Source organism: Trichinella spiralis (assembly GCF_000181795.1).
Source record: "Trichinella spiralis strain ISS 195 chromosome Unknown Scfld5394, whole genome shotgun sequence".
Classification (NCBI taxonomy): domain Eukaryota; kingdom Metazoa; phylum Nematoda; class Enoplea; order Trichinellida; family Trichinellidae; genus Trichinella; species Trichinella spiralis.
Window position 1 is genome coordinate 1 of NW_003532333.1, and position 1,128 is coordinate 1,128.

At 38.2% G+C, this 1,128-nt stretch overlaps 1 protein-coding gene across 1 annotated transcript; it reads right to left on the reverse strand.

The window, feature by feature from the left end:
* Positions 1 to 434: 434 nt before the first annotated feature.
* On the reverse strand, positions 435 to 761 carry Tsp_15886 (conserved hypothetical protein). Its single transcript, XM_003366800.1, has one exon. It carries the CDS (start codon positions 759 to 761, stop codon positions 435 to 437), a length of 327 nt encoding a protein of 108 aa, XP_003366848.1.
* Positions 762 to 1,128: the final 367 nt, after the last annotated feature.

Consider the following 1,128-nt stretch of genomic DNA (forward strand, 5'->3'; position numbering starts at 1 on the left):
ACGTGAAACGTTTAGTATTGTGGTGACTCGGTCGCGGTCATTTTACCATTGTCACCAGTGGTGCGCATTGTCGGTCACTGGGATCGGTTGGGGGTAGCTTTGGGTGGATTTTTTTTTCGCCTTTGTATTGGACCGCTGTACGGCTAATAATAGTTGGGGTCGTGTGTTTTGTGCTTACTGTTGCAGGTGTCGACTTCACGAGGGCAACAAACGTACAGACAGACGATCGTATATTCTTGGACAAAAGCATCACGTCTCTCTCTTTCTTCGGCTCTGCTCTGGCTTGTGGCCCCTTTCGACAGACGACCTTGATATGGATGCATAAATATATAAATAAATATAAATACATATATATATATATATATATATATATAAATGTATGTATATATACATATATATAGATGGACAGATACACGTTCGGCCGACGTTCCACTTCAAGCACGAGGCCTTGAAATATAACGGAGGCCGGTCAGGTTGAAAACTTCTGCTGACCTGTTGTTGTCATCTTGTCGCCTTTTCTTGTTAACTGTCTTGACATCATCGAACTGGAGCTTCGGTGAAATACGTTGTGTCCATGGCGTTTCAAAGCTTCTCAAGCGAACAACAGCAACAACAATAATAATAATAATATGCAAATGGAATTTCTTTTTTTTTTCTTCCTCGACAAAATTGATTTTCATGAATTGAATGATCAATGAATGTGAATCAGTTGGGTGTAAATTGAATAAAAAAAATCCCAGGAAACTGGGACACACCCACATTGGACTGAACAATTGATACGGTTGGTTTTTAGGCTTAAACTAAACACAGAGAAAGGGGCTTAGTTTTTTTTCTCTTAGCTTTTTGCTTCTTCTGACGTTAACACCGTTTGGTGGAAAAAATGGAGAAAAGGTTGGAATTTCAATTTTGAAAAAAAAATAAATACCTCCTTCTCAACCTTTCCTGCCATGGATAACTATGGAAAAATGTGTGGCGAAACAATATTTTTGGAACAAGCTAGGCAATTATATGTGTATATCCTTTTTTCATTGGGGAAAATTGTGATTTTCCGATAGTGATATTTTATTATATCATAGTGAAATTATTCACATTCCCTCGAGAGAGAGAGAGCACGAGAGATTGATGATA

Bases quoted from the DNA above. Each gene is read 5' to 3' on its own strand.
- Tsp_15886 (XM_003366800.1), bottom strand. From the start codon at position 761: ATGTGGGTGTGTCCCAGTTTCCTGGGATTTTTTTTATTCAATTTACAC.